The sequence below is a fragment of the Acomys minous genome, assembly GCF_964271855.1.
Source record: "Acomys minous genome assembly, chromosome: 9".
NCBI classification, from domain to species: Eukaryota; Metazoa; Chordata; class Mammalia; order Rodentia; family Muridae; genus Acomys; species Acomys minous.
In genome coordinates this window covers 85266632-85288570 of record NC_140490.1, presented here as the reverse complement: position 1 = coordinate 85288570, position 21939 = coordinate 85266632, and the positions used below count along the sequence as shown (strand labels likewise).

General features: G+C 39.6%; 1 protein-coding gene across 1 annotated transcript in view; it reads right to left on the bottom strand.

Annotated features, from left to right (window-relative positions):
• Positions 1 to 10823, bottom strand: part of LOC311605914 (vomeronasal type-2 receptor 116-like) — a gene marked incomplete at both ends in the record, with an annotated part of 29683 nt that extends 18860 nt beyond the window's left edge. The window contains 5 exons of the mRNA XM_084796751.1: positions 290 to 1096; positions 1473 to 1749; positions 2434 to 2522; positions 4804 to 4951; positions 10621 to 10823. Of these exons, the coding sequence (XP_084652877.1) occupies positions 290 to 1096; positions 1473 to 1749; positions 2434 to 2522; positions 4804 to 4951; positions 10621 to 10823 (1524 nt within the window). The remainder of the gene's footprint in view (positions 1 to 289; positions 1097 to 1472; positions 1750 to 2433; positions 2523 to 4803; positions 4952 to 10620) is intronic.
• Positions 10824 to 21939: the final 11116 nt, after the last annotated feature.

Sequence of the window (21939 nt, the reverse complement as noted above, 5' to 3'; positions counted from 1 at the left end):
ATATTCAAGGAGAGGAGATCCCAACAGTCACAATCATAAGGAAGGGCAATGGGGTGAAAGTGAGGGGGACAGAGGAATGGGAGGATGCATGGGATGGGATAGCAATTGAGATGCAATATGAAGGATTTTATTTAAAAAAAAAAATATTTGGGACAAAAGGCAAAAAAAAAAATTTATATTAAAGTGTTTTGAAGTCCAGAAATCCTTCTATTGAGAGAATAATTCATATGATCGTTTGTGGGGTATTTTAAAATATCATAACAAGCATAATCTATGTACAATAATTTACCTGATGACAGTCATTGAATATTCCTATGAGTTCTGCTATTTGCTGAGACTCTACTTGTTGAAGAATGACTTCATGGTAGGTGTGAGCCACAGCATAAACAGCATTATATAAATTGTAACCTTCTTCACTCAGAGCCATCATAAATTTATGCTGCGATAACCATTCCAAAGAAGTGTTGAATGAACAAGGATTCATTGTGCTATAGTTGGTACAGGAAATTGAACAGTTAAAATGATTCCACGTTTGTCTCATCCCAGAAATGTCTACTGGGTATTTGGAAGTGCTCATTGATTCCATAAAATTTCTAAATTTAGAAATATCACCATGGTGATGTGCAAAAGTGACAGCCCCATGGAAGCGGTCAAGGCAGAAGTCTTCCTTAGATGTGATGACATCCCATTGTGAGGTGGTGACCCAGATTCTCTGTACACCTAAATATACCCATCTTCTGAAGCTGGCTTCTAGGGTAGAGTTCATTTCACCATAAATGATAACAACCTTTGCTGTGGATGTCAGGATTTGTTTCTCATATATTACACCCCTTGTCACATATAAGTGCATATTATCTGGGATCACATTCTCAAAAGCTAAACAGACTCCATTAATTTGCATCTCTTCTTTCAAATCTGAGAGAAACTGTATACCCTTGCCATCCTCCATGATGACTAAACCTATCCAGGACCATGAAAAATAAAGCATCAAAGAGACCATGGCCTGGGTCAAACATGTATCCTTGTGTGCTATCTGGTAGACATGGGGAAACTGGACATTGTCATTCAGAATAGAAAGAAATGGTCCAAAGAAAATCTGAAGGATGAAGAACAGAAGAAGCTATGTGAGAAATATGCTTGGTTGGAAGTTCTTTCTTAGATATGTTGTGTTACTCACTATCCAGAGCTCCTATAAAGGACAATAAGATCACTTTCTAAAGGCCCTATATTATTTCAATAGAATTCTTTACTTTTCTGACATGCTTGTATGTTCAGCCAAAGTTTTTGTGTTTGTCCATTTCAATCATTTTTTGTAGTACAAGGAAATATTAGTGAAATATCAATATCAGATACTTTAATTCTTTAGAATATACAGATCAGCACACACAAACCCATGCTGCCATTATTCTCTGTCATAATTTAGGGTTAGCACAGATAAATTTTACCTCTCCTTTTTAATCACACAGCCTCACCTTTGGACTTCTAGAAAAAATTGCCACTTTTAAAGATGTAGTCCATGATGGTCCTGTAAGTTCTATATAACATTCAGTTATTCCACAGATATAATTAGGAATTATTGCAGTATTTTTGTGTAGTAAAATTTCATCAATTATTTCCAATGTTTTAAAACACATGTCATCAAGAACAGAAAATACCAAAGACATGTTGGGTAAAATGTAAGAGTTTTTGTTGATCTCATCAGTAGCAAAAAGCAGTACAAGAAAGAACTCATATTTCCATGTTAGTATGCTAAGAGGAGACACAAGATCATTATGGAGAATGTTATAAAAATGAAAATTTCAAATCAATTGAAGTCAATCTTTTAATATACTCACTCTAAATTTCTGTATAAAGTATATCTTACCTAATGTAAGGGAATGGAAGAAGAAATCTTTAAAGACTAAAGCATTTCAAGACTTCATCAAAATAGATCATTCTCATATGAGACTATCTGGGCAAAATACATAAAGAGTTGACTTTTTTATATCTGAATCCCACCCATGAACTAGAACATGGACCTAGACATTTAATCTGCTATATATTTGTCTTGGAATTCTCAATCTAGAGAAACATAAAAAAACTCATGACTTCAACAATATATCTAAACCATGGCACCTTATCCTGTAATGATTAAAATATATATAAAAAGGCATTACCCAAGATAGACTTGCCCATTGTGGACCATGTCTTGGGAGCAGGAGATCACAGGCTGCCAAACCATCTATAGGGAAGGAGGTGGGGGAAAATTGGAACTAATCCTGCCCCACTGTCCATCATGGCTGATGTCCCCCTAGTTTGGGAGTCAAAAACTTTGGGAACCCTGCATTCTTCCAAATACTTGAGCAGACAGCAGGCCCTCTGTGGAACAGAGGATCTGTGTAGTGAAACTTAGTTTGAAGAGCTGAGTCCAACACAAGGCACAAACCACATTACCTGCTATCTGAATAAGACCTGTGGGACAGGTGAGAAACTCTCAGCTTGGGTCTGTTTCCACCAACACACTGCTTATTGGTGTGGCCAACCTGGGACACAGAAAACTAACAAGAAAAGGTAAGGCGGGCACTGGCCACAACCCACACTAGCAGCCAGCTCAAGATGGTCTGTGAGTCACCCAAGCATCTTTGGGCTTGGACTTCTCTCTGCCCAGCCAATAATTACCAGCCTGGCCCATCACACAAAGTAAACCAACAAAGGTGAGTTGGGCTTCAGACACACCACACAGTATCCACTATACCATAGTAGCCTGAGGGGTAACAGAGTGGATATCAGCTTGAAGCTCTCTCAACCTGCTCCTCTTCTGCCTGGGCCAGCTGAGACAAAGACAGGGAACCCAGTAGAGCTGAGGTGCATACAGGCTCCAACATTCATTGTCCCCCATCCTGAGAAGACATCAGGGGAGCTCTAGAAATTAGCCTTCAGCTTAGGATTCTCTCTACACACTCCTAACCTGCCTGGTCAATGTAGGGCACACATATAGGGTGACCCCATTGGAATACCCTCCAGTCCCACTCACAACAGAGATAACCAGATGACTAGAGAACAGGAGAAAAAGAAAAGAATCCCCACCTAATCAATTAAACCAATAGAAATGTGGATTAGAACTAAAGAGAGAATTCTCAACAGAGGAATATTGATTGGCTGAGAAACACTTAAAGCAATGCTCAACATCCGTAGTCATCAAAGAAATGCAAATAAAAATGACTCTGAGATTCCATCTTACATCCATCAGAATGACTAAATTCAAAAACTCAATTGACAGCATATGCTGGTGAGGATGTGGACAAAGGGGCACACTCCTTCTTTCTTGGTGGGAATGGAAACTGTACAATCACTTTGGAAATCTATCTGGCACTTTATCAGAAAACTCAGAATAGAGCTACCTCAAGACTCAGCTATTTCACTCCTTGGAATATACCAAGAAGATGTTCCACCACAAAACCAGGACATATGTTCAACCATGTTCATAGCAGCTTATTTGTAATAGGCAGAACCTGGAAACAACCTAGATGTTACTCAGTCAAGAATGTATAAACAAACTGTGGTTCATTTATACTATTGAATATTACTCATCTATTAAAAAAAGGAAATCCTGATATTTGTGGATGAATGGATGGAACTAGAAATGATCATCCCGAGTTAGTTAATGGAGACCCAGAAAGACTCACATGGTATATACTCACTTATAATTGGATACTAGCCCCATAGGTATGTCCCATGAAAATCTTCACTTACCAGGAGATTGGGATAGATATGTGGACTTGCTATTGGGACTTTAGGTGAGAGAAGTATGGGAGATTAGAAAAGTAGAAGGATCCAGAGGGTCATAGAAATCTACAAGAACAACATCATGATGAGCAGATCTGGAACCAGGAGTGTCTGCTCAAACAACTGCACAAATCACGGACAATACACGCAGTAAACATTGAACCATTACTCAGATCTAGTCAATGGACAGGACATTCTCCACAGTTATGTGGGGAGCAGGGACTGGCTCTGACATGAAATCTGGTGCCCGTATTTGAATACTTCCCCTTGGTGAAGAGGCCTCGTGGTGCTCAGAGAAAGGATAAGCAGGCTACCAAGATAAGACTTGATAGGATGTGACCATAAGATGGGGGAGAATGTCCCCTTCTGTCACAGACCTGGAGGATGGGAATAGGAAGAAAGAGGGAAGGAGGGAAGAATGGGAGGATAGAAGTGAGGGGATAACAATTGAGTTGTAATCTGTATAAATTAATTAAATAAAAAGTATTGAAAAAAGAAATCGGAGAGTTCTCATACTAGCCCTTTAAAAGCACACTTGAAAGGCTCTAGAACAAAGTGAGGCGAACACAGCCAATAGGAGTAGAAAACTGGAGATCATCAAACTCGGGCCTGCAATCAAAAGATTAGAAACAAAGAGGACACTACAAAACATCAATGAAATCAAGAGCTGTTGGGGACAATGGGCCATATGGCCAATGTTCAGCCATCTTGTCCAAGTCTTCACCTTTAAGTCTCTGTTTTTTCCAGAGCTTACCTTTCACCAGAAACTAGTTGACCCTCTTGTGGGTCATCAGTTAGACTAAAGACAGATAGAGATGGAGCAACCCTGTTGTGCTTTAGCAGCTAGACTAAAGCTAGATGAAGACAGGGCAAGATACCCTGGTGTGGCATGACATTATGACGCTGCCTAGAATTCCTGTGTTTTGAGAAAAGCCTGCAGTTGGGTTGCTATAGCAATATCCTTCTTTGCCTTCTGACTTATAAAAGCTGCTGCCCGACTAGTAAAGTTTGAGAGCTTGATCAATCAGACTTGCTCACCTTCTTTGTGTCTTGCATTTTGAACAGCTGAACTTCCTCCTGACTTTTAGTCAAACACTGCATGCTGGGGCAAAGAGCTGGTTCTCTGAGAAAATCAACAGATAGACAAACCCTTGAGCTGTCTAAGTAAAACACAGAGAGACCATATCTAAATTAACAAAATCAGAAATGAAGTAGAAGGATCCAGAGGGTCCTAGAAGCCTAAAACTAGAACATTATGATAGGCAGATTTGGGCTCAGGGGTCCTGCTCAAACTAAGGCACCAGCCAAGGACAATACAGGTGGTAAACCTTAAACCCCTACCCAGATCTAGCCAATGGACAGAACATTCTCCACAGTAGAGTGGAGAATGGGATATGACTTTCTCACATACTCTGGTGCCTCACCTTTGACCATGTCTCCTGGAGGGGGAGACCTGGTGGCACTCAGAGGAAGGACAGCAGGTTACCAAGAAGAGACTTGATACCCTATAAACATATACAGGGGGCGGAAATCCCCCTCAGGAACAGTCATAGGGGAGGGGAATAAGGGGCAAATGGGAGGGAGGGAAGAATGGGAGGATACAAGGGATGGGATAACCATTGAGATGTAACGAGAATAAATTAATAAAGGAGAAAAAAACAAAACAAAAAAAGGGGACATAACAAGAGACACTAAGGAAATACAAAGAATCTGTAGGTCTTACATCAAAAGCTTATATCCCACAGAACTAGAAAATCTAAAGAAAATGCACAATTTTCTTCATAGATTTCACTTACCAAAGTTAAAACAAGGTCAGGAAAACAAGTTTAAAATTCCAATAATCCCCAAAGGATATAGAAGCAGGCATCAAAAGCCTCTAAACCACAAAATCCCCCAGGGCCAAATGATTTGAGAACAGAATTCTACCAGACATTCAAAGAATATCAAATACCAATACTCCTCAAGGAATTCAACAGAATAGGAACAGAAGAAACTTTCCCCACAAATTCTGTAAAGCCACCATCACCTGCACCTGAGGTATAAACCACACAAAGACTCAACAAAGAAAGAAAGCCTGAAACCATGAATATTAATGCAGAATATTCTCAACATCATATGCAGGCGGGGGAGCTTAAATTAGCTTAAGCGATCCTACCTAAAAGATAGTCTGGAGGTATCTCCATCTGTGACTTCAAGCTAAACTACAGAGCTATAGTAACAGAAACTGCATGGTATTGACACAGAAACAGACTGCTTGATCAACTGATATGCATCAAAGCCTAGAAATAAGCCCACACACCTATGGACACTTGATTTTTATTACAAAGAAGCCAAACCATACAGTGAAAAAAGGAAAGCGTTTTCAACAAATGGTACTGGCCTAATTGGAGCTTGCATGTATAAAAATGCAAATAGATCTTTATTTGTCACCCTATACAAAACCAAAGTGCAATGGGATCAACAACCTCAACATAAAACCAGGAACACTAAATCTACTAGTAAGAAAGTTAGAACCAACCTTGAACTCGTTGACACAGGAGATAATTTTCTTTCTTTTTTTTTTCTATTATGTCTCTCCAATTTCTTTTATTTATTCTATAAGTCTCCTAGCCCACTTCAACTCTTATTTTTTCACTTTCTTTTTTTAATACATTTTTATTAATTTATACATATTACATCTCAGTTGTTAGCCCATCCCATGTATCCTCCCATTCCTCCCTTCCTCCCACTTCCCCCCTACTCCCCTCCCCTCCCCTAAGTCTGTGTCTGAGGGGGACCTCCTCCCCCTGAATATGCTCATACGGTATCAAGTCTCTCCTTGGTGACCTATTATCTTTCCTCTGAGTGCCACCAGGCATCTCCATCCAAGGGACATGTTCAAATATGGGGCACCAGAGTTTGTGTGAAAGTTAGATCTCCTTCTCCACTCAACAGTGGAGAATGTCCATCGCCTAGTCTGGGTAGGGGTTCGAGGTTTACTGCCTATTTTTTTTATGGCTGTTGCCACAGTTTGCGGAGGACCCGAGGGCCCAGACTCGCCTGTAGTTTTCCAGGACCCACTGGATCCTTCTATTTCCTCTTTCTCCCAGGCTTCTCAAGAACCTCTACTCAACAAAGGATATGTCAAGGAAACAGAAGTTGAAGTGAGAAATAATGACACTAACTGAAGTCATAAATAAAATGGACCTAACAGATATCTATTCAACGTTTCAACCAAACACAAAAGATTTTACCTTCTTTTCAACACTTCATGGAACCTTATCCTAAATTGATCTTCTAATGGGTCACAAAGCAAGCCTCAACAGATGCACGAAGATTAAAATAATACCTTGAATCATATCATACCACCATGGAATGACACACTTGGAAACTGAAAAATCTCTACCCAGTGATGACTGGGTCAGAAAACACAGCACTAAGAGCCTTCAAGAAGAGATTGTAAACATCTCATATAAGCAACGTAATGGCACATCTGGAAGCCCTAGGAATAAAGAAACATTGGTCTGGGTTAGGTCCTCTGCATACATTCTGTGGTTAACTTGGAATGTTTATAGGATTCCTGCAAGTAGGAGTAGGGGTATCTCTGCCTACTCTTGACAACCTTTTTCTTATACTTGGATGCCTCATCCACCCTTGGTGTCAAGGTTTGCACCTAGTTTTGTTGCATCTTGTTCTGCCATGTTCCATTGATATCACTGGGAGGTGTGTTCTTTTCTAAAGGAAATAGAGGAGTAGTGGATCTATGGGGAAATGGGAGGTGGAGGAAAGCTGGTAGGAATTGAGGAGGGAGTGGAGGCTGTAATCAGAATGTATTGTATGGCAGAATAATGTTTAAAAATCAATAAACACAAAGCTGCAGAAAGTTCTGTGGAAAACAAAGAAACAGGAAGAAAACTAAAATAAAACAAAAGAAAAAATATGGAGAAATCCTACTGAAATTTTACTAATTACCACTTCTGTAGGATGAGACTCCACAGTTTACACTTGTTCTTCTGGTTTCTACATATGTCCTAATTCACAATAGCCATAGAAGAACTATGATCAGTCCCCAAGGTATTTACACCACTTTCTTTCTTTTTTTAAAAATTAATTTATTCTTGTTACATCTCAATGGTTATCCCATCCCTTGTATCCTCCCATTCTTCCCTCCCTCCCATTTTCCCCTTATTCTCCTCCCCTATGAGTGTTCCTCAGGGGGATTACTTCCCCCTGTATATGCTCATAGGGTATCAAGTCTCTTCTTGGTAACCTACTGTCCTTCCTCTGAATGCCACCAGCTCTCCCCATCTAGGGGACATGGTCAAAGGTCCATCAGTAAAAGAATGGATAAAGAAACTGTGGTACATATACACTATGGAATGCTACTCAGCTATTACAAACAAGAAATTCCTGAAATTTGTGGATAAATGGATTGAGCTAGAAATGATCACAATGAGTGAGTTAACCCAGAAGCAGAAAGACTCAAATGGTATATACTCACTTATATCTGCATATTAGCCCAAAGGGCATGTCCCACGAAAGCCTTCACTTACCAGGAAACTGAGACAGAGGGGAGGACATTCTATTGGGACTCTAGATGAGAGAAGCATGGGAGAATGGCAAAGCAGAAGGATCCAGAGGGTCCTAGAAACCTACAAGTAGAACATTATGATAGGCAGATTTGGGCACAGGGTTCTCGCTCAAACTAAGGCACCAGCCAAGGACAATACAGGCCATAAAACTTTAAACCCCTACCCAGATCTAGACAATGGACAGAACACTCTCCACAGTAGAGTGGAGAGTGGGATATGACTTTACACCCCTTTCTAATGAGTAATTATCTTTCTAGTAAACTCTCAAGTACTTCATGGAGAAAATAAGTTCTGAGAAATGCATCTTTAGGTAATTCCATCATTATCCATGTAGATTATGCTGAAACAAACCTAAATGTTCTTTCTTACTGCACATTCAGGCTATTCTACAGAGATTATCACATCACTCATCTGCATTAAACAACATGGTATATGGCCCATGATAATATATCTGTGTGCTGAGTAGTTTCAAGTCTGTCTTGTCTTTATATTCCCTTAAGTCTGCTGTACCTAAACCACCAGATATCTTATATAGTAACTTTGACTGAAACTACTTTAATTAGGCTAATGGTTACAATAATGTTTATTTTTGTTTGTATAGATTTTTTAGATGTCAAAGAGCAATAAATGAGCTACTTTGAGAAATCTTTATATCTGACTTTTATCCTTTAGACACTGGAAACTTAATTTGACCATGAAAGTGGTAAAGCATAATTCTATCCATCTCTATGAGTACTACTGAATTCAACTTGAGGCTGCACTTGTCAGGAAGCCTGATAAATTTTCACACAAAAATATTTATAGTAATTTTGAGATTTCTGATAGTTTTGGGAAGCTGATAACATAGAGCATAAAAGGCAAGAGGAACCTGAAAAATGAGTACATGCTTTCAGTCCAACTTCTTAGCAAGGCTGAAGCAAGATGTCTTGGGCCCAGTAGACTGTGGCCATCCTATGAACTGTGGTTGTGCTGGCTAATTTTGTGTTAATGTGACACAAGGTATGGAAGAAGGAGTCTTAATCAAGAAAATGTCTTCATGAAATAGGTTGTAGGCAAATCTAGAGAAATTTTTCTTGATTGGTGAATGATGTCAGAGCCCAGCTCAAACTATGCAGTGTCACCTCTTGGTAGGTGGTTGTAGGTTAGTACAAGAGAGCTAGCTAAGCAATCTGAAACAACAGAAATGCAAACCCTGATGGCTTAAGCTGAAAAATAATAATGTGAAGCAACCATCAGAGTTACAGTGGACACAGTGCATTGTGGCCAACAGCTGTAAAACACATTCTACAAAATCCACATGAGATGCAATTCAAATGATATGTGGCATGAGAATCAGAGACTAAAGAAAGCACAGAAAAGGTCAGTATGTACATAAATAAAGCCCAGGCATATTCTATGTGCAAAGTTGATGAATGTCAATACTTTTTCTCTTCTCTCTATGTTATGCAGTCACCACTGTTAAGTTCTTACACTTGGCATATTCAGAACTTCACAAAGAAACTGAGAATACCTCCTTTTCAATGAGGAGTACATTAATTCTCCTAAAATTTCCTTAATGTTACATGTTCTCACTAATTAATATGAATATTAATCATATTAATCATGCCATAAATCTGTAACTGAGCATATGCAAAAGTGAAACAAAGTAATTGTGGAGACATTGAATCTTTTTTTTTTACATACTTATTGTCAGTTCCAGAATGACATTAGGAATTGGTATAGATTTTTAAATCAATGTATATGTATGGTCATATATATGTATGTATGTAATACTGCATATATAATCATGAATATTAGTCACACACTTTTCTATGTGTGAAAATGAACCTTATTGTTAAAGGTCAATATTAAGTGCCTCTTTGTGTAGACCTTTAGGAATACATGCTGACGGAAGAAGTCTTTCCTCTTGACACTTGAAGAGACACAGTGGTGCAGTCTCTTCACACTGAACTCATACCTGTGGTGTAGATTGTGTTTTCCTCTCAGATTTTGAGAACCTGTGCAATAACAACTTTCAACATAAGGAGATCCATGAGGCAGAAAAGTGAAACCTGAATCTCTCACCTCATAGCTTAGTGAATTAGAATATAAGATATCCACACTACAATAAAATACACTTGAAAATATTAAAAATAATGAGCAAGGAAGAAATGTTTCTGTAGGTCTCTCAATATTACATAGAGAAGTACAGGACAGAAACCTTCATAGTTTCTCTACACAGGAAAAATTTATAATTCATGGCATTCATGAGGGAACGAAGAATTTAATCACTTTAATGACTTACTTAAAATTAATGATAGTGTTATAAAAATCTTCCTCTATAGACTGCGGATATGTGAAAAGAACAAAATTACAGTCTGTCTGTAAATCTCCATCATCTTCACTGTGTTTTATTCTCCAAAAGCAGGTGGGTTCTGTCAAACTGCACAAGATGAGATAAAATTTCAGAAGCAAGAAGGAAATAATAAAAACATGCAGCTTTCTCATGTTGTCCAAAATCTAAGACTTAGCAGAGGTGAACACAGCTTCTCATGCAGACAAACATCACACACACACATACCTCTATGTATCTCTGTTATTACTGTTACAGACTGCAGGGGGATGTTTATATCTCCTAGTTTCTTTCTGCCTACTCTGTGCCATGCTCCCTGGATACACCTGGAAAATCTTGGCCTCAGGATCTGGATCTGAGATCTGAAATATTTTCATCAACATAGGTCAGAAAACATGTTATGAAGGGCATGGTCTCCAGCCTCACTTGCCATGATTTCATTCACATTCATGCCATAAATGCTCTTGGGACAATAATCTCTTGGGCAGCTTTGGTTCCCAGGCTTTGTCAACAGCCACATGCATGAAGAAATTGACAATCAATTCAGTAGATTTCATATGAACTTTCATAAAAGTTCATGAGAGGTGAGGTCATAAAGGGCCCATCCTATTGAGAAGTATTATTGAATTATGCTACAACATGTCCTGTTTTCCATGATAGGGAATGGTACCCTTAAATATAGCATCCAGCCTGAATCATATCTCCCTAGTGTGATGCTTATATGCTAATGTATTCTAGTCACATGTGAAAAAATCACAAAAACTTCCTCTGTTTACTTTCCACTGGAAGACTTATTATCATGTCAGTAGCAGAAAATTTGTGAAATATAGTGACTTAACACCAGTTGAGTCCAATATCCATACAAATATAGATCTTCACCATCAAACTGAGTTCTAAAACATGACCTCTCTTATTCATTCCCCCTGTTTAGTGTCTGGTAGTGAAACATTACTTTATCTAGCACAGTAGTTTCCTCCATACTTGCTCCTATTGCTGAGTAAAAGATAGGTATCATATATAATTTCCTTATGCAGTCCTTTCTTTTAAGGCTTTTGCTATAGAAAGAACCTTTGTCTTTGTTTACAGACTCTGGTGCCCTCTGTTTGATCACTTCCCCTTGGTGTGAAAGCCTGGCAGCACACACAGGAAGGGGAAGCAGGTTATCCAGATGAGACTTGATAGGATGTGGTATTATGGTGGGGGAAGTGTTCTCCTTCTGTCAGAGGTCTTGAGGAGGAGAATAGAGTGGGATAGTGAAATCAGGAAGATACAAGTAAGGAGATAAGAGTTTGAGTGTAATCTGAATAAATTATAATGAATTAAAATTTTTTAATTTAAAATAACATTTGTTTGGTTAGAATGTAGAAAACACATTCCTGATAGAGAGTCTCAATGTGTGTAAATTAATTATTTTCATGCATCATTATTGATGACAGAGAAAACATTCATATATTATATTAAAAGCCTAAACTCTGCTGTTATTCATAGGTTTTTCATTTTCATTCATCTAATGATAACATTTATGTCATTTCCATATCTTGATTATCCTAGGTTTTATGGAAATAAATATGGATGTGTCTATAGGATGCTGAGTTATACACATTTGTTACATTCTCGGGAGTGGTAGAAAGGGACAGATTATTTTGAGTTATTATTTTTGATTTAACCTTGTCCTATTTTCATAGTAGCCACTGTAGATAGATTCCGTTACCACTTGAATAGAGGGAGTTCTTTCTCCCTAAGTCCTAACCTACTTTGTTGGATTTATTTTGTGCATGTTTGCCTTCCATAGCTCATTGTCATAGAATCTTGTGTGGATTTAGGTTGTGCTTTGTCTGTCATTATGTTTGAAATCTTCATAAACTATCTGAATTATGTGTTTGTTATGTATCATATCTTCTGCTCAATACTTTAGAAGGCTTACTGATTGGGGGAATTGAGCATTTGGGCCTCTGAAACTTTTCTTTCTTTATGTATTTTGGATGTTAATCCCTTGTGAAATGGAAGGGGATCAGACATTTTTCACACAATGGAGGCCTCACTGTTTCCTTGCTGTGTACTTTCTGACTACATCATCCCATCTAGAAACTCTGAAATGCTTTTCTGAGCTGTTGTCAGACATCCCAGATGCCACTGTCTGCACACGTTCATTGGAATGAAATTCATATAATATACTCAAGCTATTTCAAACCTGCAGGTCACATATTCAATTTGAATTTTTCCATAGATTGAGAGATAGCATGCTGTTTTGGAACACAGGAATTTAAGTTATACTTTATTTGTCTTTTGCCTTGATGCTTCACTATTTGGGTCATAGGGTGAATGAGAGTCTCAAGAATGCAGAACTGACATGCTAGGTTTGAAGGGAGGAAGGAAGACATAGCTATCAAGGATTAGACCAGGAAATATGAGTCATCTAAATATTGCTGGCACAATTCCTGGACAGGAAGTTCATTCTTCAGTGAAAGGTCCGAAGAAGGCAAGTTCAGGTGATCAGAGATAAAGAAGATAGGACATGTGATCTCAAGAAGTGTTGCATGCTCTAGTTCTTATCCCAAGAAAGCTTACTATGAAGTACATCGTCGTATATTTTATTTATTTATTTACTTTATATCACAGCCACAGTGTCCATTCCCTTGTCTTCTCCCAGTCCCTCCATCTCAATTCCCCCTCTCCCCCCTAGTCCCTCTCTCTCTCCTCAGAGAAGGGTAGGCCTCCCGTGCATATTAAACAGCCTCAGCATATCAAGTTATAGATTGATCTTCTTCGATTGAGGCTACAGGAGGCAGCTCACTAAGGGAAAGTGTCCCAAGGACAGACGACAGATTCAGAGATAACCTCTGCTCCAGCTTTTAGAAGTCCCATAGGAAGACCAAACTACAAAACTGTAACATATGTGCAGGGGGCCTAGGTTCATTTCATGAACTCTCTGTATTTGGCGGTTCAGTCTATGGGCAACCCTACAATTGGGCTTAGTTGATTCTGTGGGTTTTCTTATGGTGCTCTGGACAATTCTGGTTACTACAAATCTTCCTCCTTCTATATGCTGAATACTCATAGCTCTCCTACTGTTTATCTGTGCATCTCTGTATCTGTTTCCACCAGTTACCTTAGTTTAGCCTTTATGGTGACAACTGGGCTAGAATCTAATCTATAAGTAAAGCAGAATACCATTAAAAATCACTTCATTGAAGGAGTGTTCCTCTCTCCCCACATCCTCACCAGCAAAAGCCTTCACTTACCAGGAAACTGAGACAGAGAGGAGGACATTCTATTGGGACTCTAGATGAGAGAAGCATGGGAGAATGGCAAAGTAGAAGGATCCAGAGGGTCCTAGAAACCTACAAGTAGAACACTATGATAGGCAGATTTGGGCCCAGGGGTCCAGCTCAAACTAAGGCACCAGCCAAGGACAATACAGGCCGTAAAACTTTAAACCCCTACCCAGATCTAGCCAATGGACAGAACATTCTCCACAGTAGAGTGGAGAGTGGGATATGACTTTCTCACGTACTCTGGTGCCTCACATTTGACCATGTCCCCTGGACCGGGAGACCTTGTGGCACTCAGAGGAAGGACAGCAGGTTACCAAGAAGAGACTTGATACCCTATGAGCATATACAGGGGGAGGTAATTCCCCTCAGGAACAGTCATAGGGGAGGGGAATAAGGGGAAAATGGGAGGGAGGGAAGAATGGGAGGATACAAGGGATGGGATAACCATTGAGATGTAACAAGAATAAATTAATTTTAAAAAAAGGAAAAAAAGGAAAAAATATAAGAAATAAAAAAAAATCACTTCCTTGACTCTCTTTGGCCAGTCATGTTTGGTTCCATATTTGTCTCTGGGCTATATAGCTCTTGGCTCCTGGCCATCTAGCTAGTGTAAGGACTTAGTTCCTTTTCATGGCATGGGTCTCCAGCTGGGCCAGTCATTAGTTTACCACTTCCATAATTTCTATGCAACCTTTGGAGGTCTAAGTTTTTGTGGATGGGTTGGTGTTCCAGCCCCTCCATTCATACTCTTTCCTAGTTAAAGGAAATGACTGGTTCAATCTCAGAGTATCCCAGTACTATGTTTCTTAGCTAGGCTAATACTCATAGGTTCTTGAGAGTTTCCATTGCCCTAGGATTCTAGCTTTTTATAGAGATCCTCCTGCATGCCTGATTCCAGTTGTCTTTCCAAGAGAAAGCTCCATCAGTGCTTCCCCCCTAAAAACATCCCTCCTGTTAACTTCCCAATCCCCATATTCATGTGCATTCAGTCCCCTGCTCCCCACTCCCTACCCCTGTCCACCTATGATGTCTATTCTACTTTCTATGTCAGTAATATTTATGTGTCTCTGTTTTGAGGCCTGCTTGTTAATTAGCATCTTTGAGTCTGTGGATTTTAGTATGGTTATCAAATATTTACTCATAAGTAAGGACACACTGTCATTGTGTTTCTGTGCCTTCGGTACCTCACTCGGGGTGAATTTTTCTAGTTCCATCCATATGCCTGTAAATTTCATGATGTCATTTTAACAGATGAGTAATACTCCATTCTGTAAAGGTACCACATTCTCTTTATCCATTCTTTGATTGAGGGACATCTAGGTTGTTTCCGGTTTCTAGCTCTAAGAAATAAAGTTGCAATGAATACAGTTCAGTAATGGTCCTTATAGTATGGTCAAGCATAATTCGGGAATAAGTAAATCTATTCCCAATTTTCTGAGAGACATACATATTGTGGTTGTACACATTTTTGCTCCTACCAGTAGTAGAGTAGTGTTCCACTTGTTCCTGATCCTTGTAAGGATGAGCTGTAGCTTCAGTTTCTGATATTAGCCTTTCTAATTGGTATAAGATTAAATCTCAGAGTCAGTTTTATCTGAATTTCCCTGATGGCTGAGGATGTTGAACCTATAAGTACTTCTTGTCCTTTAAAGTTTCCTTCATTGAGAATTATTTGTTTAGCTATGTACCTCATTTTTAACTGGGTTATTTTGTTTGTTCACATCTACTTTTTTGAATTATTTATAAATTTTGGATATCAGCTCTCTGTCTGATGTGAGGCTCATGGAGATCTTTTTCTATTCTGGGGTATGCCATTCTGTCCTTTTGACAGTGTCTTTGCCTTATGGAAGCTGTTCAATATCATGAGGTCCTGTCTTTTAATTAATTAGTTAGTGCTGGAGCTATTGGTTTTCTGTTCAGAAAGTTGTCTCTGGCACCACTGCATTCAATGTTATTTCACACTTTCTCTACTATCTGACTTAGTGGATCTGGCTTTATCTTGAAGTCTTTGATCTACTTTAACTTGGATTGTGTGCAAAGTAATAGATCTAAATCTAGTTTTACTCTTCAACATGTAACCATCCAATTAGACTAGCAAAATTTGTTGAAGATGCTTTCTTTTATTTCATTGTACAATTTGGACTTCTTTGTCAAATATGAAATGGCCATGGGTGTCTGGATTTACTCCTGGCTCACAGCAGTTAGAAACCCACACCAAAATTCCCTACCTTTAGGTCCAGGTGGGACACAACTCACAGAGCAGAGCTATAGGCTACAGAAAGAGATTAAGCACCTAACCCATGATTTAGAGCTTCTCAGCACACACCCCAAAGAAACTCAGCAGGTTCTGGGAACTACTCACCAACTAGCCAAAGACCATCAAATGGATAAAGGCCAGAATAAGAACACAGTCAACAAAAGGGGACTACATGGCTCCACAAGAACCTCCCAGTAAACACTGGATATTCTAATCCAGCTGAAATGATGGGAAATGACCTTTAATCTACACTTATGGTGATGTTAGAGGAATTTAAACAGGAAACAATAAATCTCTCAAAGAAATGCAGTAAAATACAATCAAACAGAGGCCTTCAAAGACATACAGGAAAATAGAATGAAACAGGTGAAGGAAATGAATAAACTGCATCAAGACATGAAAATTGAAAGCGAATCAATAAAGAAAACACAAACGTGAGGAAATCCTAGAAATGAAAAACTTAGAGATGAGACAGGGACCACATAGGTAAGCATCACAAACCAAATTCAATATATGAAGGAGAGAAACTCAGGCACAGAAGATACAATTGAAGAAATTGATACATCTGTCAAAGATATACCCTCAATACCAGGGTTTGCACCTCTAAAACTAGACCAACTGTTACAAAGGATCCACATAGACAACACCAGCTGCTTCTGCAAAAAGGAGCACATCTCCCAAAAGATAACAACCAGACTTTTGTGGTCACATTTTCTGCAAGATGATTGTGCTCATGGAGCACAGCGTCTTAGCACAGAGTGTGGGCACTGAGAACTTATTAACTTCACAGAGGAAGAGAGCCAGTGGCAGGATAACTGTCTTCTGGAATTCCACTGATGAGATAAAGACCCCACAGATTCCTGAGGAGCCCAGTCAGTCTTGAGAATCATGGATCAGAGCAGAGCCATAGGCGATTCCATGCACCCATGGAGCATAGTATCTAGACGGCTGGATCCCATTAATCTTGGAGCAGGAAAGCCAATAGTGGGCAGCTGTCTTTGGGAGTTTCCCTGGTTAAGTAAGGATATGCAAGCTCCTGGGTAGCCAGTAGGTTCTGAAAAATCAAATATGAGAGGAGACATGCATGTAGTTCCTTGTGAACCACCCATCTTTCAGAGTTGGTAGTCACCAATATGAGGTGGGCTCCTATAGGAACAACCAGCTCCATGCCCAGGGTTCTTCCCTCAACCCTGACAAATCCATCAGGCAACAGGATATCTACCAGCCAATGTTAGAGACAACCAGATGGCTCAAGGCCAGCATGCAACTCAAAACGAATCTGAGATTCCATCTTATATCTATAAAAATGGCTAAATTCAAAAACTTAGGTGACAGCATGTGCTGGCAAGGATGTGGAGAAAGGGGAACACTGCTCCATTGCTGGTGGGAGTGCAAACTTGTACAACCACTTTGGAAATCAATCTGGTAGTTTCTCAGTAAATTGAGAATAACTGTACCTCAGGACCCAGTCATACCACTGCTGGGAATATACCCAGAAGATGTTCTACCACACAACAAGGACATTAGCTCAACTATGTTCATAGCTGTGGGAAGGATTGTAAGCTTTGTCCCAGGTGAAAGCAGTCTTGGCAGGCTTTGCCCGTTGGAAACACCACAGATACATTGTGATAGAGTGGATGGAGCCATCCTGGGCCTGAAATTCAGGAAGCAGACTGGTGGACACTGGCTCAGCTATTGTGTTTCTAACCAAATGTCGATGGGTGGAGGGATCCTGATTCAGACCAGACATTGCATGTCCGAGAGAGACCCAGATGGAGAGGAGATGAAAAAGCTGCAGTTTTTGGACCAGGATCGCACATGGATTTGGGGAGACCAACTTATATGCCAGACCAGCATGCAGGCCAGAGACACCTGGGGATCCGTCCTTTGGATCAGATACCAGAAGGTTTATTCTTGTTTTCCTTTAACCCTTTTCCCCCTCTTGTATAGGATAGTTGTGTTGTATAATAAAGTTTAAAATTCTTAAGAAACAGACCAACAAGTGGCACAAGATATGGGGCCTGATGGGTTCTATAACTTCTAGTGATATGAGGGAAGATTCAAAATTCGAAGATACAGAAATGCTGTTTCAGGTTATCAGCAAAATCGCAACTGCCATTGCAAAACTCTTTCTTGCTTTAAATTTACAGGGAGTTCTCTGTTTTTTCATTGTTCTTTTTATTGTATTTCATTCTTAGAAGGACTAGAAGAAAGGCTAATAAAATAGAAAAGCAGGAAGGGTCAATAATTTCTATCCTTTTGGAAAAGATTGCAGATTTGAGTGGACAGATGGAAAGAATGAGGATAGAAAATGAAGGGATGGGAAAGCAAATAGCATTTTTTGTAAATTAGAGTGATGAAGGACAGAAAATAGAGAGACTGGAAAGCCAGAAAAAAAAAGACCAGAAGTGTCAATAACCTCTATCCTTTTGGAAAGAATTACTGACCTGACTGAACAAATGGGAAATATGCAGAAAAAAAATTGGAAGAGCTGGAAAAGCAAAAGGCACCTTTGGTTAAAAAGGGTGAAGAAGGTCAGACACCAAGGGAAAAGGAAGGCAGACAGACCAAAGGGTCTTTAGAGGAAAATGTCCCAGTGAAGGACACCTCCAGAGTCGCCCAGACACCTTCAGCTTTTTCAGTCACTATAAGACACATGCCCACGCAAAATGGTGCTGAGGGTTATGATGAAATGGGCTGGTGTCCTGTAGATGTGATGGATTTAAAACATTTTAAGGAATCTGTCATCAAATGTGGCATGAACTCTGCCTTCGTTAAACAAATGTTAAATAGCTGGGCCATGCAGAATAGATTTGTTCCCCACGATTGGAAAAACTTACTTCAATGGTATTAGAAGCAGCAAAACAGTTACAGTGGTTATCATGGTGGCAAACAGTGGCTGTAAGAATAGAGCAACAAAATATGACACAGGGAATAAATATTAATAGACATCAATTGTTTTGTGAAGGACAATATACTAACTTAAGAGAACAAATTCAATCTCAAGATAGAGTGATTGAACAATGTTGTATGTCAGACTTGAGAGCTTGGGAGCTGGTGGAGGAACCTGGGAAAACAACTATTCCATTTACTAAAGTGTTCCAAGGACCTAGGGAAACCTTCACAGAATCTTTGCAGAGATTAGGATCTGCTATGGATAGGGTGTTGGCAGATTCTGACACCAAACAGGCATTAAATCTTATCATAGCTTATGAGAATGCAAATACTGAATGTAAGAGGATACTTAGACCATTAAAGGAAAGAGGTGCTCCATTAGATGACTGGGTAAAGGAGATAGTTAATACGCAAGAGTATCAAAACAATATTGTGGGACAAGCTTTAGCCAGAGAGCCCAGATATCATAATATTCGGTGCTTTAATTGTGGTAAAATTGGTCATGGACAAAGAAACTGTAGTGATAGAAAGAACAATTACCCAGAAGAAAACATAACTCATAGGAGAGAACAAGGAGGTTCTGGCCATAATGATAACAAGGTGCTAAGACTTCCAGGGTACTGTAGTCGCTCTACGAAAGGTAAACATTGGTCTTGGGATTGTCAATCAAAAACATGTGCAAGGCAATATCTTGCCCATGGGAAATTGCAGGAGGGGTCCATCAGCTAAGGTCCCCATAAACAATGCCAGCTGACTTCCCTTAGCCAGTCCAGAAGTCACAAACCCACAGGAAAACGGGAACTGAGTATCAGTGATTTAATGCATGCTACTGAAGGCAGTGCAGTCTTGGATCTGGCTTCAAATATATTGATTGACAAGAGAATTGGTCTTCAAACTCTTCAGAGATCCACAGAATATGGCATTAAATAATGGAGGGCTTTCCTGACAGAGAAACATCTGCTCCTGGCTGCATCTCCATATACATCATTGAAGATGAGGGTATCAAGAGACGAGGGTGACATATTGGTCAGTGGACTGAGGAACTGCTCTTATCTCTACTGCTGATGACAGCCTGACTGTCTGCTATGATCAACAGTGATGCTGGAAAGTTGGATGTCCAGCTTTGCAGAGACTAGGTGAACCAAACTGTCAGAATTCATGCTTCACAAAGCAGTTTGTTGAATGTTTTGGGCCAATAAGTCTGAAGACTGATCACCCCAACGATGGAGAGAACCTGGTGACTGTCCAAGTGGTCAGCTCTCTCTGTCCTAACCTCACATGGAAGTTGCCTGCCTGCACTTCCTTTTCATTAGATAGAATTTCCTTCTTAGGTCTCTGATGGGATTGAAGACTAGATAGCCACAGTGTTACTAGAAGCTTTAGTTTAAGAATTAAAAACACTGGAGCATCTTCTGGGTATATTCCAAGGAGTGGATTAGCTGGGTCTTGAGGAAGCCCTATTACCATTTTTCTGAGATAGCACCAGATAGATTTCCAAAGGGGCTGTACTAGTTTGCATTCCCACCAGCAATGAAGGAGTGTTCCTCTCTCTCCACATCCTCGCCAGCATATGGTGTCACTTGAATTTTTGATCTTGGCCATTTCTGATGGGTGTAAGATGGAATCTCAGAGTTGTTTTGATTTGTATTTCCATGATGACTAAGGAGGTTGAGCATTTCTTTAAGTGTTTCTCAGCCATTTGATATTCCTCTGTTGAGAATTCTCTGTTTAGTTCCAAGCCCCATTTCTCAATTGGGTTATTTGGTTTGGTGGTGTTCAATTTCTTGAAACAGCCTAAGTGTCCCTTAGTAGAAGAATGGATAAAGAAACTGTGGTACATATGCACTATGGAATACTACTCAGCTATTAAAAACAAGGAATTCCCAAAATTTGTGGACAAATGGATTGAACTAGAAATGATCATATTGAGTGAATTAACCCAGAAAGACTCAAATGGTATATACTCACTTATATCTGCATACTAGCCCAAGGGACATGTCCCACGAAAGCCTTCACTTACCAGTAAAGTGGGACAGAGGGGAGGACATCCTATTGGGACTCTAGATGAGAGAAGCATGGGAGAATAGCAAAGTAGAAGGATCCAGAGGGTCCTAGAAACCTACAAGTAGAACATTATGACAGGCAGATTTGGGCCCAGGGGTCCTGCTCGAACTAAGGCACCAGCCAAGGACAATACAGGCGATAAACTTTAAACCCCTACCCAGATCTAGACAATGGTCAGAACATTCTCCACAGTAGAATGGAGAGTGGGATATGACTTTTTCACATACTCTGGTGCCTCACATTTGACCATGTCCCCTGGACGGGGAGACCTGGTGGCACTCAGAGGAAGGACAGCAGGTTACCGAGAAGAGACTTGATACCCTATGAGCATATACAGGGGGAGGTAATCCCCCTCAGGAACAGTCATAGGGGAGGGGAATAAGGGGAAAATGGGAGGGAGGGAAAAATGGGAGGATACAAGGGATGGGATAACCATTGAAATGTAACAAGAATAAATTAATAATAATAATATTAAAAATTAAAAAAATTAAAAAAAGAATTAAAAACACATTTATAGATTGATAATTGCCATTTCTAATGAAGAGACTTTAGAAAGCTTTAGACAATAGGAAAGGACTCTCTTTGATAGGATAGTGGAATACTTTCCCCAAGGTTAACAAATATAAAAGGACTGGGTTATGTATTTGACACTTGATGATTCTGTATATATGTATATTTGTGTATATAGTTCTTAATTATGTTTTTAAAAGAAAAGGGAGATGTGTGTGAAGGATTGTAAGCTTTGTCCAATGTGAAAGCAGTCTTGGCAGGCTTTGCCCC